We start from the raw sequence: 13,026 nt of genomic DNA, 5'->3' as shown, positions 1-13,026 counted from the left end.
AATAAGGTTAGTGTTAAACAAGGTTGTTATTATTAGTATTTTTTAAAATGAGCTTTAGTTTATCTGAAGTAGACGTACATATCATGAACACTAACTTGTTACACAGTGTACACAGAGGATTTATTAGCCGTCCCCTCAGCAATAATCATTAGCACTTTGTGCAAGAAGAGAAATTTAAGAAATACATTAGATGTGGGCTGTTTATCTATTTTAGATTGAATAAGTAAATAAGATTATTATTATATGAGACTTAAGTTAAAATGAACAATAACGGGCGACTAATGAACAAGGTCTGCATATAAATGTGATTTTAGAGGGTAACCATCTAAAACCTTTCTCTGCTGAAGGCAGCTATGGTGAGGTGGGCATTAGCTAAGACTGAGAGTGAAAGTTACAGATGCAACTTTTGCCTTTCTCTGTTTCTGGAGGCTCATTTTGCTTTTAGTTGTGAAATAAAACAAATTGATGGCCGGTTACAAATTTCACTCTGTTCAGAGGGAACACCAAATATACCAGACGATTAAGGCTGCGTCCACACTAGCCTGGATAGATTTACGTCTGAAAACGCTCCGCGTCCACACTACTCGTTTTCACAGAGTTGTGCGTCCACATTGAAACGGCTGAAAACGCTTACGTTCCCTTACTGCGCATGTGTGAAGCACAAGAAGATTCGGCTTGCTCATTTATGTCTGCCGCTTACTTACTTTCCGGCAAAATGTTGAGGAAAAGCACCGAGTTTTTTAAATGGACTAACAATGAGGTGGAGTTGATGCTGCGAGTAACACAAAAGTACAAAGTCGCAAAAGCCAGTGAGAATAAAAGAATTTGAAGAAAAGCCATCTGGAGCATCTACAGACTGATATTAATCTTTAATAGGACTGCCCTCCACTATCTTGGTTTAACTGGTCACATGACTGCATCATATGACTAAAATGTGTCATAATTTTGAAAAGGTCTGTTTTCACTGTCGGTGCTTCCGCGTCTTTAAATGTATTCATTTTCGACAGCGTTGTGCAAACGCTGCGTTTTCCTTGAGTGTGGGCGGGAGGCCACAACGGAGAGAAACCAAGTGTACAAAGCCTAATGGATACAGCTACGACAAGCAGCTTCACATTGTGGCAAATTACTCCGTAACTAAACTAAATCAGACTTCAAAAGCCTCCAGTAAAGCCGTGCGTTTCAAATACAGTTTTTTTCTTACAAAAAGCCTAAATTTACTGTAAGTCAAAGAAAAAAAAACAAAAAGAAGACTAGACTTAAACAAAATGTTGTTGTAGGCATATTCTGAAAGATGATAACTAATGTAAAAATAACAATAAACTATATTTTGTTGTTTTTTAGAATGTAATTGTAAAATACAATGATTTTCATATCATTTCAACCTTCTAATTAATCTGAAAGCTTTTATAGTAAAGCCTGACATATCTCAAGAGCAGCAGCATTTTATGTAACAGGTCATAATTATAACTGTATTAATATCAGCTCTCTTCAGGACTTCCCGTCCAATGGAAGTCATGAAGAGAGCTGATCAATAAGTTCACTGCTAGTTAATATTTCCACTCAAAGCTGTGAGAAGAGCTGGCAGTTCGGCCTCGGCTCACCTGTCTCAGGGTCACACTGATGCTCGCAGGGATCCAGGAGGCGTCGTCCACACAGCTCGTTCACCCACGGCCCGCTGGCATTCTGCTGATAGTACAACAAAATCTGGGCCGGGTTGAGCCAGTCTGAAGCATCCAACTGGCTCCCCTGGAGCAAAATGAACCTTGACCCTGGGTAGGACAGAGGAAATGGAAGACACGGAAGAGAAGGGAACAGGAAAGAAATATGAAATGGATAAGATGGTTGAAGAGGAGGACAAAGGTAATTGATGGGTAACGAAAAGATGGCAGGAATGGAGACGGGGGAGGGCGAAAAAGCAGGGATGAATGAGAAGGAACGAAAAACAGAACAGGACACATAAAAAAGCCTGACTTTGAACAAAATCTTCAAAGCAAATTATCATATTTATCATGTTTTTTTTACCACTTATTTCTTTATATTTTCTATCATTTCTAAAACCATTTAACAACAACAGCAAAAAGACAAGGTTACAGCACATATTGGACCTTACAAGTGAAATATCTTCAGCTAAATATAATGACAGCAAGCACCACCTTTTAGTGAGGCAGTTTCTACGAGAGAAAAACAAATTAGGAAACCTTCAAATTTAATTTTTTGAAAAGAAAATGTGATTAAAAAATACCAGATTTAAAATGAAGTGGATCTGGAAAGAACATGAAAGCTTTATAAGACATTACTTGTTATTTTTAGTTTAAGAGCCATAGTGCAAACATGAAAGCTGCAAAATTAAAAAGCAAAACTTGTGAACACTCCGAAAGATTTAAACAGAGGAATATCCATAATCACACAAATAACATGTGTAAGGCATGATCAGCTGGATTTCCAAATGTACCTTGACGAGGTTGATGGTCTTGGCTGATTGAACCACATAACTATAACTGAGTGGGCAGTGAAAAACATTTGATTCTTGCTGTTTTTGTTGGTTTTTTTCTATTATTACTGTGGAGAAAATAGAAGCAGTGAGGGCAGAACTGGCATCTTGACCAAAACAACACATTCTGAAATGTTTAATTGTAAGAAAGATCTTTGCTACTTCAAATCGCATAAAGGTGACTGTTGCTGTGATTTCATGCCATAAAAAATTTATAGTTATTCATGACTCTATATTTGCTTACAAACTGTATAGAGTAAATGCTGATGCAATACAGCATTTACAGTGCATTATGTTATGTCAGTGAAAGCCAAATTGAAACAAAAAAGTCTACATTTTCTCCCAGAAAACAGTTTTTTGAACCAAGGTCTCAGGGTTTTTGTAAATCGATTGTTATAGCTGTCAAATTCATAACATTTAACATAATTCCGTGCTGTGCATCTCATCTCTTTCACTTACATTGTTCAGTGTTTGGCCCTTCTTTTATTTTAACAAAGTATGGCTGTCTGTGAAACAAATGTTCCCCGACCCTGAGAAGTCCTCCGCAGTGCTCCTCTTTCTTATTAGTGGTTGTTATGACACAAACAAAGCATCAGCTCAACGCTTTCTCTGTAATAATAAATGCATAATAATGATTATTGGCACGACTATGGGCCGACACGTAATTCTGAAAAGGTTAAAGATGAGAGAGTGCAGCTGTAAATGAGTTACAGTCGCGTTGTTTGTTTTCTATGTAAATTTCAAAGTTTGTGCATCTGATCAGTGGAAGTAAAACTGTTGAGCACTGGGCTAACATTCTGTTGCCATAATGCAGGATAATGAGGCGAGGACTGCCGTTATTACTGCTGCTGTTTAATTTCAAACCTTTCTACTTATGCTTTAATTACCTCGTGGTTGAAAGCTGCAGCACACAACTTCCCTCTTAAAAGGTATAATCAATTAGTTCCATTGAATACACTTAAAGACTGAGGTCTCCGGGGGTTTACAGCTCAAATGCTGTAAACTAAAGGGAGCTCGTATGCAAAATGTTTTCTACTGAGTTTGTGACTGCCTGGGAAAACAAAAGCACTCTTCCATGTTCCAGGACACCTGACACAGGAGGTGTCTCTGGAACACTTGGTTCTGAGAGTTATCCGCTGTGTGATCTCCGTAAATTAGCAACAACGCTCACTGACCAAAGCACTGTCCATTTGCAAACACGGGATGCACTGGGCATTTGCTAACCCAAGCATATTTAATGACGTGTTGGCAGGCTCTGTGTGCCCTAGTTAGCGCCATCCTCTTTGATGATTCCCTTAGAACTAGAGCACACACTGCAAATGGCTGGACTCATCCTGTTAGCTTAATTGTGGAGAGTCATAAAACTGCCTGGAAAAACTTTGAAGACACCAGCAGTGTTTCTGTTTTTATGACACTTTTTATGTTCTATTTGAGTTTTCTGGCAACTATGTATGCACTTTTGAAAGATGAAATGGATTTCTGTGTAAAACATAAATGCTTTATATATGGTCTAATATACAATGAAGAATTCATTTATCAAAATAAGAAACTGTAGCCATCTTAATTGAGACATTCATCACATCGTGATGTTTGACTCTCACAGGGAGCCACGTAGGCCTGAACGGACTCCGAGACCAGTATTATTAACGTGAGCACCAGACTTAAGAGCAGAATGAATCGCCTGTGTGCAGCTCTTTGGTCACGTTTTAAATAGAGCAGTTATGTTGCGTTACTTTGTGCAAGTACATCACAAGTACAAAGAAAGATGGTGCTGGATTGCCATCCTCCAAAACCTTGGAACTTCTATATAAAAAAAAAAATATTATAGAGCTCATAAATACCAGGCGCATTAGCTCTGGTGCACTATGGTAGCATGTTTAAAGGCTAGCACACTTAACATTACATGAAAATTTCACTCATTTGTGCCTATGTGCACTTTCATTGCTAGAATGGCAGTAGACTCTTGGTCTACTACTTGGTACTTTGTGCTTAACTTTTTGGATGTTTGCCTTCAAATTTCCCGAGGTTGACTCAAATGCCCAGGATCTGATGGATAAACATCTATAATGGCAGCATAATGGCAGCAGAGGCATGACCGGTAACATGAATCCCCAGCCACTACTCGGATGGGACTCTAGGCCACAGCATCGCTCCTTGAGATAGCTTCAGATGTAATTGGGAAACCTCTCACAGGAGGCACAGATGGTAAAAGTAAATCTATTTCCAGCAAATACAATCTGAGATGATAAACGTCAGCCACCTTTCTATTCCCGACTCTCCGAGTTAGTGATAGGAAGAAAAAGTTGGCCCTGTTCTTTGTTATGTATCTTGAAAAGCAGTAGATATTGTTATCCCGCGTAACTACACAAACATCTTCAGATGATTACTTTCCCAGACGTGAAAGGCAAGGAGAAAGGTGTGACTCTATATTTTGGTACTTTTCTTTCAATATTTGAAGTCAGACACATGTGCAGCTGTTGGCATTAATAGCTTCTTTCCACAGCGGTGGAATCCAGATTTTCATCTGATTCACCGTGACATCAAATCAAGTCTGATGAGACTGTGGAGACATTTATGGAAACATCCTAAATCGATCCCAGTTTTGTAATTCAACAGGCGAATTCGCCATCTTTCATCTCTCCTTTCAAAGTTCCCTCCCTCGATGCCTCCCTGGAATTTTAATATCACTGGCAGGCCAGCGTGTACCACCGGAAAGCAGCAGCGTTTCAAATCAAATCAGACCTCTAGATGATAGATGAGCAAGCCTAGTCACAGTCTATAATATATCTGGACTGCCAGCTCACTTCAGTGACAGCTGAAAAATGCCAACGAGCCAGCAGGAGCCAACACTTGGCTCCCGTGGTGCTATTTTTTTTTTGCAGGTACTACATTGAAATTCATTAGCGAGGTGGTTCAACATATCAGAAAGTACCAGGGGAAGCGCGATGGAGGTTTGGCTGTGGGTGGTCATTGCGACCTAGCAACGATGCGCTCCGATGCTTTGAGGGCACATCTGTTGTGCGCTGCGACATGGGAAACCCAGGCAGAGGGTGGTCGACCTGGCATTTACCTTTGTCTTCGAGAGAGCAAAGCGAATCAGCAGCTCGACCACAAAGCACAGGCACTCGGTTAGCGAGATATAGTGAGCCGAACTCCCCGGAGAGTGACGAGGAAATGCAAGCTCAGCGCTCCCTGGGGATGTGCTTGGGAAAAGGCTGCATCCACAGTCCGTGGCTGGTGTAAGGCCTTACCATCAGCAATGAGGTGCTCCGGAACATGTAAGATTACCCGGACTGAGAGGCTGCAGGAGAGGTGAGAGGAGTAAACCAGGCCAATCACGCAGCTGATGACACTGATCAGAGTCAGGGTGGTCTTATTGATGGGGCTCCGAGGGGAACCTGCTGCTAGAAAGAAATGAGAGAGGGGGGGAGGAAGAAAAAGAAAGAGTAGAGAACTGTGAAGCAGATACCACACTTTTCCCCAAGAACCCCTCCATCAGTACATGCACACTATCACACAAACATGTACACACAATGGCTACACAGGGAGTCATTTTACAGTTATTTTACAAACAAGCAAACAAAGACAAAAAACCCCAACAACATGGGCCTAAACCCATAACAAGGTCGTTAGGATCCAAACCCTCAAGCCTCTGGGAAGTTGACACAAGGCACGGCTCAGTGGCACAGAAATACAGTTTACCTACGAAGGGTTTTAACATCCACGCTGGAATGTGTGGAGGGAAAAAAGAGAGAGGTTGTTCTTCAAACCTTCCCTCTTTCCTCCACTTTCCTTTGCCCCCCCTCCCCCGAAAGTGAGAACTCTCCCCTTATCTCGTTTGCTCCCCAGTGCAATGCAGAAAGTGTCAAAACTGACCCCACACCCACGCATACGTGCACATACACACAGAAAAATATCACAGTGACCTTGAATGTAGTCACGCAGGCTTTGTTTAAAGTGCCTCGTTTTTCACTAGCTGAATAACTCTAGATCCCATTGTCACTTTTAAATTACTCTGGCAGAACTTTTTCATTCAAAAAATGCCCAAGGCAATCCTTTAAACAAAAGCCAAAGTAGAAAGCTGACCTATCGCAAAATGTTTAAAGCTAGTTTATTTAATCGAGTAACTTACCCAGAAACTGGATGCAGGGCAGAATTTCACCCCTTTGACTTCCCTTTCAGTTATTTTTCAGATTTTACAAAACCTCTCTTCAGCGCACATTTCTGCCTTCTATATGAAAGAGGGGAATGTCTCATTCTTCACATCCTTCTCTCAAAATTTTCTATACATGAAAAACAACTTTTGTCGTGCCACATGAGTCATCCTCTGCATCTAAACAACATAGTTCTATTCTTAAAGCTCAGTCTAATTAAAGGTGTTGGCTACACTTCTGGAGGCTTTGCTGTGTTTGTGACACCTGTGCACATGACGGGGGAATAATTGGCTTGGAGGCATCGTAACAGCTTGTAACGCCTTCCGACAGCAGCTATTATTTTGAGGCCAGTGTCACATTTTTTTACTTGAAAAAAGAAATCTTCTCTGTCTCTTTTCCACACCCCATTACTGTACATCAAAGTTGCAAGGACATGGCATGCTGACATATAAAGCATGCTGCACCACTTCACTATGACAGCATTTGCAGAGGATCCTGCTTAGAAATAATATTTGTGTGGAATATTATTTCAAAATAAGATGTTCTTTGGGTTGTAGATGCAACTAATGCCAAAATATTCTGTACTGAGGACCTCTGATCTCATCATCTTGCTTGATTTCCGTCAACAAGATTATATTCGGATGCACTGAGATCAGTTTCACATGCTCACAACCACTCTACACACACCTATGTATATACACAGCATGTGCTTCCCTTGGGAGTCAAACTGATGAGCACATACAACACCAGAGCCATCCGCTATATGCACTGTAAAGGTGACTTGTCATGCGTCGTGGCGATGGTAATACCATCAGACGGCGAGATTAACTGTCTGTAGGTGTATGAGTCCTCCTTACCCCCTGAGCCCCACGCGCTGTTGGCATTACCATTTCTCATACCTCGACTCCGGCGGCGACTGCGGTTTGGGTCGGTGTAAAAGGCCAGCTGAGGCTCGCTGTCTGCCTCCGTCCCAGAGTCCCCGTCTGGGTTCAAGAATGTTGAACCCGCTGTTGGATTCACACAAAAAATACAAAAGAGTTCTGGACCAGTGGTGGGGAATTTGTCCTCAAGTTAGCTTCACAGAGATGGCAGGAAAAAGCCAAAACTCACGATCAACCCACTGCTGGACGTCTTCTTCTTCTATCATCTACTGATGTGTCGGCTCATTTGTAATAAAAATCAAGCTGCAACTTTGAGCACTGTGTTTTCCAGTTTCTCTTTAAAATACTGTGTTTAGTTTTTATTTTTTTCCCCAACTGACACATTTTGAATTAGCCACATCCATGAAACAGCACATTAAAAAGAGTGCATGCTGGCTTAACTGGACTCGATCTGAATAAAATACTGATGTCACCTGTGTTAAACAATCAGAAGTGCATGTTTGAGTTTGAGACTACTGACTATTGTTTTAGCCTCTACTTTCATTTTTACTGTTGTGCAGTTTGATATTATTGGTGCTTGTCAGATATTAAGATTTGAAAAATACACAGACGTATCAGGTGAGTTTCTAAAATTTCTAAAATCAGGTAAATCTAACTCCAGATGAACAACAACACACATCACTATTTATTTAACACGAATTAAGCCAAAATGTAGAAGCAGCATATGTGCAAATTTAAGGGTAACTAGCTGCAAATCAAATGAACTAGATGAACTGATCAGTGAGCATGAGCACCTCCATAAATGCAACATGACAGTTTTGGCCAGTTTGCAGGTATCTTAGAGAAGCAACTGTTCCAGCCATAAATCTGGAAAATCTGGTTGTGAGGCCATTTCTAAACAATTTGAAGTCATTCTACTGTGGAAAACATAATGTGGTCATTATGTACCTTATTGGTGTATCCATGATGCACAAGGCTGGTTGTGTTCATGTTCTTTCCAAGGAAACATGAGGAATACATAAAAACATTTCAGCGCTTTGCCTTTTTGTGTGATTCTAAGATAGCACTGCACTACAATTAAGACCCTTGGAGATGTTTTAGAGAGAACTATATGAGGAGGAACCAGTCACTTGGAAGCAATAACAGCAAACTAAAATGCTTTTAGTAGAAACCATTGAATTTGTATCACACTGTTATAATGCTAAACTTTGGTTAGCTTGACAAGATCAAATTAAGACCACTGATCAACTAGAAGCAAAAAAATTCTTTCTGCTGTTTTTTTTGCTAAGGACTGCGATTTAGTGGGTCCTCCTAAGCACTACTGTCCATGGGTTTTATGGTGTGTACTTAGTATAATGTAAAATGCCAGGACCGCTCTGCATCAAAAGAGAAAAAAACTGGATGCACAAGCTTATGATTTTCTTTTTCTGACTTTGACTTTACAAAAACACAAAGCACATTTCCTCCATCAGATACAAAGATGTACTACAAACCCTTTACAGCACCCTGTTTTACTGTCTATATACACTCAATATATACTCATTTAATAAAAGTGAAGATGGCAACACTTGTAAATATCTAAAGGTGAGCTATTGTGCTCACTTCGAGCATCATGATTTTACTCTTGTATTCTTCAGTAGCTGGGAATGATTCACAAATCAATAATCCTTAGTTATTTTATCCTGGGACTTTGGTTGGTCGTTGGCTGAAACAAGCTGCTTTACTTCTTCTCCCTGTACGGGCATAATCGCTTCAGGCTAACTTTATACTCGCTGTCCTGGTAAAGAAATGGTTTACCAGTAAATTAGCGGGTCTCCAGTGCTTACAAGGTGAGCTGTGTGACTTGACCGTATGAAGGGTATCACATTTCTAACATCATACGCAGCCAAAAGAAGGAGAAAATGTGTGAAACAAACATCTCACTTAAAGCAGGATGTGAAAATAAATGTGTCTAAAGATAATGTAAAAAAAGCCACATAAATAAGATATTACGTGTTGACTCAAGGCTCAAAGCCTGAGGGCTGAACTGTGTGACACTGTTTCCAAGCTCATTCATTTCAAAGTATACATGAAGCAACAATGAGGCAGCAAGTAATATAAAAAACATAAACACTAAAGAAATACATGAAAACACACAACATATACTTTAGCTAGACAATCTCAACATGACTCCTGTTTTTCTGTGCTACATATTTTTCCTACACTGGAGGGAAAAACACAATCCATAAGACTTTGTCTCTACAAAGAGGAAGAGTGCAAAGTAAATGTTAAATAAAAAGAAGAATGTTCAGCTTTATCTGGGAGGATAATCCTTCTCATAACATCCAGTCATTAGACTGTTATTAAAGCTAATGCTCTTAAGTATGAGGGTTGATTATACAGTAGGTGCAACACTTAAAAATAAACAAACTCTTCTCGCACAACAATATACCCACAGTGCATTTCAGCTGAGTGTTTTAGCTGAGGCATTAGCTATATTTAGGGGGCATGTATTGAAGCTTGTCTTACAAGTGTTAGCGGATTGCGAATCAAAAAGTGAGGGGGAAAATCCATCAAAGCAGCAAAGATTTGCTGCCTCAGCGGGACGTGTGAGAATCGAAATAAAATTCATGCTAACGTTGCTCTGTGACAAGAGCTTTAAAAATCCCCAACCAAGAGGCGGTGTTTGATTAAACTGGAGACGATCCCTCAGAAACAATGGGCCAATGAAAACACAGTTGGCAGCGATGTCAATGTGGCAAACGCAGAAGGACTTTTTCATGACAGCGGCTTCATCAGCTTTTCATATTGTTGGGTTTTTTTGAACAATGCACGCAAGATATGAATGTGCAGCGTAAATATTATTGGCAGCCATGACTATCTGACAGCACAGATGTTGGCGTTTCTTACTTCAGCCTTTTTAGATGACACCATTGTTTCTGCAGTGTTTTCCACGACTGATTTAATAATGAGGAATATTCACTGCACACTTTCCCCCCAGATATGTCTGCTGGCTGGAAACAGAGTCCTCTGGAACATTATTCAGTGTGCGCAACTAAAACTCTGTGAAGACAAATTAAATCTCTATGCCCTAAAGTAGGAAGAAGGAGGTGGGAAAAAACATCAAGCACACAGGCATGCTTGAATTACAAGTTTCACCAAAAAATATTAATAAAATTGAAATTTAAAATAACAAAACCAGTCTACTGTGTTTTTATCATGCATGTTTTTTTGGTTGCAACATCCTCCCAGACAGTCTTGGCAACAATGTTTGCACTACAGCAGGGGGATTAATTTAACTACATAACAAGAATCCTCCATAATTCATATTAAGAGCATCACTGCTGCTTTATTCGTGTGGATATGTACATGTACTCATTTAAATGAATTATCTTATAGGCTGCTGCAAAGTTGATGAATGCCTCAACATGGATGGAACACATCAGAGCTTCAGCACTGTCACCATGGGTGGACTTTAACTGTTACTGGCCAGTTTGAGCAGCATATTTTTAGATGTAAGAGCAAATTTACATTTAAATTAATATTAAAGACAACACAAAGGAAGTTGAAGATTTGAGTAAATGTATGTGCTTAAGCCAAAGTCACATAGAGGCCTTTTGCTGAGGACTGATGTCACCGTGACTGGATGAGAATAAACGTGGAGATTGACAGCAGCAAAAATTAAACAAAGAAGATCACCTTACTGTTACAGCAGAACAAAGGCTAATCATATTTGACAGTAGTGACTGCTATCGCTAGGTCAATATTGAACCATTCATTTATATATCCAGCAGAATACCAGTCACCTGACTTTGCAGTGCATGCGGGAAACTTTACATTGCTGAGAAGACAAAAAACCTTGCCTACACAATTCCCAGTCTATTAAATAAAATAAAAATGTAATAGCACTTGTGTTTTCTTAATTCTCAGTTTGGTTCCTTTTCATATTTTGCTGTTCTCTTCCCCCTGTCTCTAGTGTTTCATGTTTCCCTCCATGTGTTTGCTTCTTCCATATATTTGTCTCTTTTTTGTACTCGTTTTTGTCTTTTCTCACCTTTATTACTGTCTGCTCTACCTTATTTGTATTCACCTGTTCATGTTAGCTTGCTCTGTTATGTCTGTATTTCTTTCTTTGTGCTCTTTATCCCATGTGTCATTTCGTTGTGCCATGGATAATCCCTCATTTGTTTTTACTTTCTGCTGTGCTTTGCTTTGTTTAGTATGTGTGTGTGTGTGTGTGTGTGTGTTGACTTTTGATTTGGTGAAATCATATTGTTCAGTAAAGCTTGCTCTTAGTTTTGCATAACTGTCTTGACAGTAAATAATAGCAGCGATAGTACAGTCTTCCTCTTTGTAGAGAGACAGTGCAGTAGCATTTTGACAGCTTATGCAGTAGCAGACAGCAGTGCCATAGTGTAGTGGTTAACACGTTTGCCAGAATACATTTGGAGAATGCAAAAAGCCCAAGCAAAGACCAGGAGGAAATAAAACTCTGTGGAAGGATTCAACCCAGTATCACAGCAACTTGTGTAATAGTGTGTATTAGACAGACACGCATGCTTAAGTAAGTAGTGCAGTAAGCTACAGCACCAGCAGAGGGAGATATTTAAACATTGCTAACACATTTACATGAAACTACATATCAGCCACCGAGCTTTATTGTGGCATAGACGGAGCATGGATTGTACTTGGTCACTAGCGACTTGTTGGCTTTTAATTTCTTCACTCCTCCTGCTGCTACTGCGGATCTACGTGCTGTGGCAATGAAAGAAAGACTCTTTGCAACCAGTTACAGTTGCCAGTTGCCTTATGTTGTTTTGTTTTGTTGCTCCCGGTAGAGTACTGAGAAAAAGTGTTTCAGAAAAAGCCATTTCTTTATATTTTGCTAGAAAAATGGGAAATAGGCAGAGTGAGTGACTGAGCACGGTTGTACAACTCTAACAAGCTTGACTATATAATAAGAATCATTAATCCATGACTGACAGTGTTCCATTGTGTGGCTTTCTAGCCGGGTATGCTTTATCCCTAGACTCCAGTTTCAGTGTGTTTGGCATCACTGTCATCCTGATAAATGAAACCATTGCCACAAACTTTTCAGACGGTATTTCATGATGGAGAAATACTTTTCTGTTTTCATAATTCCATCAGTTTGGACAGGCTAAAATGCACGACAGCACCTCCACTGTATTTTACAGATTGATACTTACGGTTGTAAATCTGTATTGACCTGCTCCGTGCACATTGATGACTTGAACCACAAATTTGGATTTATCACTCAACAGGACCAGCTGACACTGATTTCCAGTGTGTAATTTGGTGTTCCCTAGACTTTTTTTCAGTCGCTTAAGAATGGCTTCTTGACAGCCATTGTGACCACTTCCGAAGAAGCTTCAGTGACTTGTATGTGGGTCAACTGAAGGGCCAGATACATCTCTCAGGTCCTGTGTCAGGTCTTTGCTGTATTTTCAGATACTGGTCATCTGCTGTATATTGTCTTTAGGCCTGGCACCTCTTTTTCTGT

General features: G+C 40.0%; 1 protein-coding gene across 7 annotated transcripts in view; it reads right to left on the bottom strand.

Annotated features, from left to right (window-relative positions):
* astn1 (astrotactin 1) overlaps positions 1 to 13,026 on the bottom strand; it is a 485,289-nt gene that overhangs the window by 299,019 nt on the left and 173,244 nt on the right. For 2 of the 7 annotated variants that reach the window (XM_086272768.1, XM_086272770.1), the window contains exons 6-8: positions 7,503 to 7,652; positions 5,743 to 5,895; positions 1,602 to 1,769 (exon numbers count right to left, since the gene is read on the bottom strand). In XM_086272768.1, the coding sequence (XP_086128894.1) occupies positions 1,602 to 1,769; positions 5,743 to 5,895; positions 7,503 to 7,652 (471 nt within the window). The remainder of the gene's footprint in view (positions 1 to 1,601; positions 1,770 to 5,742; positions 5,896 to 7,502; positions 7,653 to 13,026) is intronic. The other 5 variants (XM_086272769.1, XM_086272771.1, XM_086272772.1 and 2 more) reach the window with 3 other exon arrangements.

The sequence above is a fragment of the Aulonocara sp. 'chitande type north' Nkhata Bay genome, linkage group LG18 (assembly GCF_057382095.1).
Source record: "Aulonocara sp. 'chitande type north' Nkhata Bay isolate Kocher_YH1m ecotype deep benthic linkage group LG18, A_spYH_male_GT1.1, whole genome shotgun sequence".
In the NCBI taxonomy this organism is placed as follows: Eukaryota; Metazoa; Chordata; class Actinopteri; order Cichliformes; family Cichlidae; genus Aulonocara; species Aulonocara sp. 'chitande type north' Nkhata Bay.
The sequence above is the reverse complement of the archived record's forward strand: the minus strand, read 5'-3'. Positions and strand labels throughout refer to the sequence as shown.